The 1425-nt window shown below is 41.4% G+C and overlaps 1 protein-coding gene across 1 annotated transcript in view; it reads right to left on the bottom strand.

Moving 5' to 3' along the window:
* Pigu (phosphatidylinositol glycan anchor biosynthesis class U) overlaps window positions 1–1425 on the bottom strand; it is a 90446-nt gene that overhangs the window by 57242 nt on the left and 31779 nt on the right. Inside the window, exon 6 of the mRNA XM_005363085.2 lies at window positions 352–452. Coding sequence (XP_005363142.1) covers window positions 352–452 — 101 coding nt within the window. The remainder of the gene's footprint in view (window positions 1–351; window positions 453–1425) is intronic.

The raw sequence follows: 1425 nt of genomic DNA, 5'->3' as shown, positions 1-1425 counted from the left end.
AATAGATATTTTAGAACTAACTTTTTTTCTCGGCTTAGCTCCATTTTCTAAAAGATTATTAATAAAAAATAATCTTTTATTATTTGTGTGTAATTTCTAAAAAATATTGTATTTTTTTTCTTTCTTTTTGAGTCAAATTCTTGCTATACAACATAGGCTGGCCTTGAATTTTTTATCCTCTTGGCTTAACCTCCCAGTTGTTGGGATTATAGGTATGTGCTACCATGTGCAGCCTATGCTGCTTAAAAGAAAAGAAAAGAAAAGAAAAGAGAAAAGAAAAGAAAAGAGAAAAATCTGGAACATAGGTGTAATAAAGTCCTGCCTATTTTATACTCTTCTTGGGCGCCTTACCTTTCATTGTGGTCAAAATGAAGAAAGCAATGAGGGTGTTGTTGATGGCGCAGGTAGACTTGGCAACACAAGACAGGATCGTATAGGGATTCAGGAGGTAGCTGGGGAAAACACACATATTTGTCATTAGTAAACCTGATCAATGGACCAGAGAATCCTGGTCACCACAGCCATGACGTTCAACTCATTTACAAAAAGGAAGAAACTCCTTAAAAATGAGTTATCCAAATACAAGAGGCTAGCGGGGCTTGGTGTCGGTGAGCAAAGGCACTCGACATTATGCTATGGACAAGGCACTTGACATTACGCTATGGGCACATTCAAAGCCATCACATTTCCATATAATAATAACAAAGATCTTGTAAACTAACAAAAACATTCCAGTTTTCGTTTCATTTTGGGTGGGGTTTTTTTGTGGTTCTATTTTGGTTTGTTAGGGCTTTTTTGGAGTTTGGGTTTTTTTTGTTTTTTGTTTCCAAGACAGGGTTTCTCTGTGTAGCTTTGGAGCCTGTCCTGGAACTAGCTCTTGTAGACCAGGCCTGCCTTGAACTCAGAGATTTCGCCTGCCTCTGCCTCCCTAGTGCTGGGATTAAAGGCGTGTGCCACTACCACAGGCCAGGCTTTTTGTTTTGTTTTTGAGACAGGGTCCACACAGCCCAAACGGGCCTTGAACTCTAAGCAGCTGGGAATGACCCTCCAGCTCCCACTCCCAAGTGCTGGGAGGACAGGTGGACCATCTGGCACAGGAGCATTATCTTACTTTTGCATACAAGGAAACAGATTCAGTTATTAACTTGCCCAAGTTTTTACAAGCTATTAAATATATGCAAAAATCTTCCTAGTTCTAAAGCCAACATTCTATGAGGCCCTCTTTGTAGTCAGCAGTATCCCCTGACTCAGACCATGAACAATGTATCCTCTAAATTCTACAAGTTATCTGGCATAGAACTCCACAGGATCTTGACAGACCATTAGGAAAAAGTTAAGCCGGGCGGTGGTGGCGCACGCCTTTAATCCCAGCACTCGGGAGGCAGAGGCAGGCGGATCTCTGTGAGTTCGAGACCAGCCTGGTCT

This window comes from Microtus ochrogaster, linkage group LG8 (assembly GCF_000317375.1).
Source record: "Microtus ochrogaster isolate Prairie Vole_2 linkage group LG8, MicOch1.0, whole genome shotgun sequence".
Lineage (NCBI taxonomy): Eukaryota > Metazoa > Chordata > Mammalia > Rodentia > Cricetidae > Microtus > Microtus ochrogaster.
This window is presented reverse-complemented; position numbering and strand designations above follow the sequence as displayed.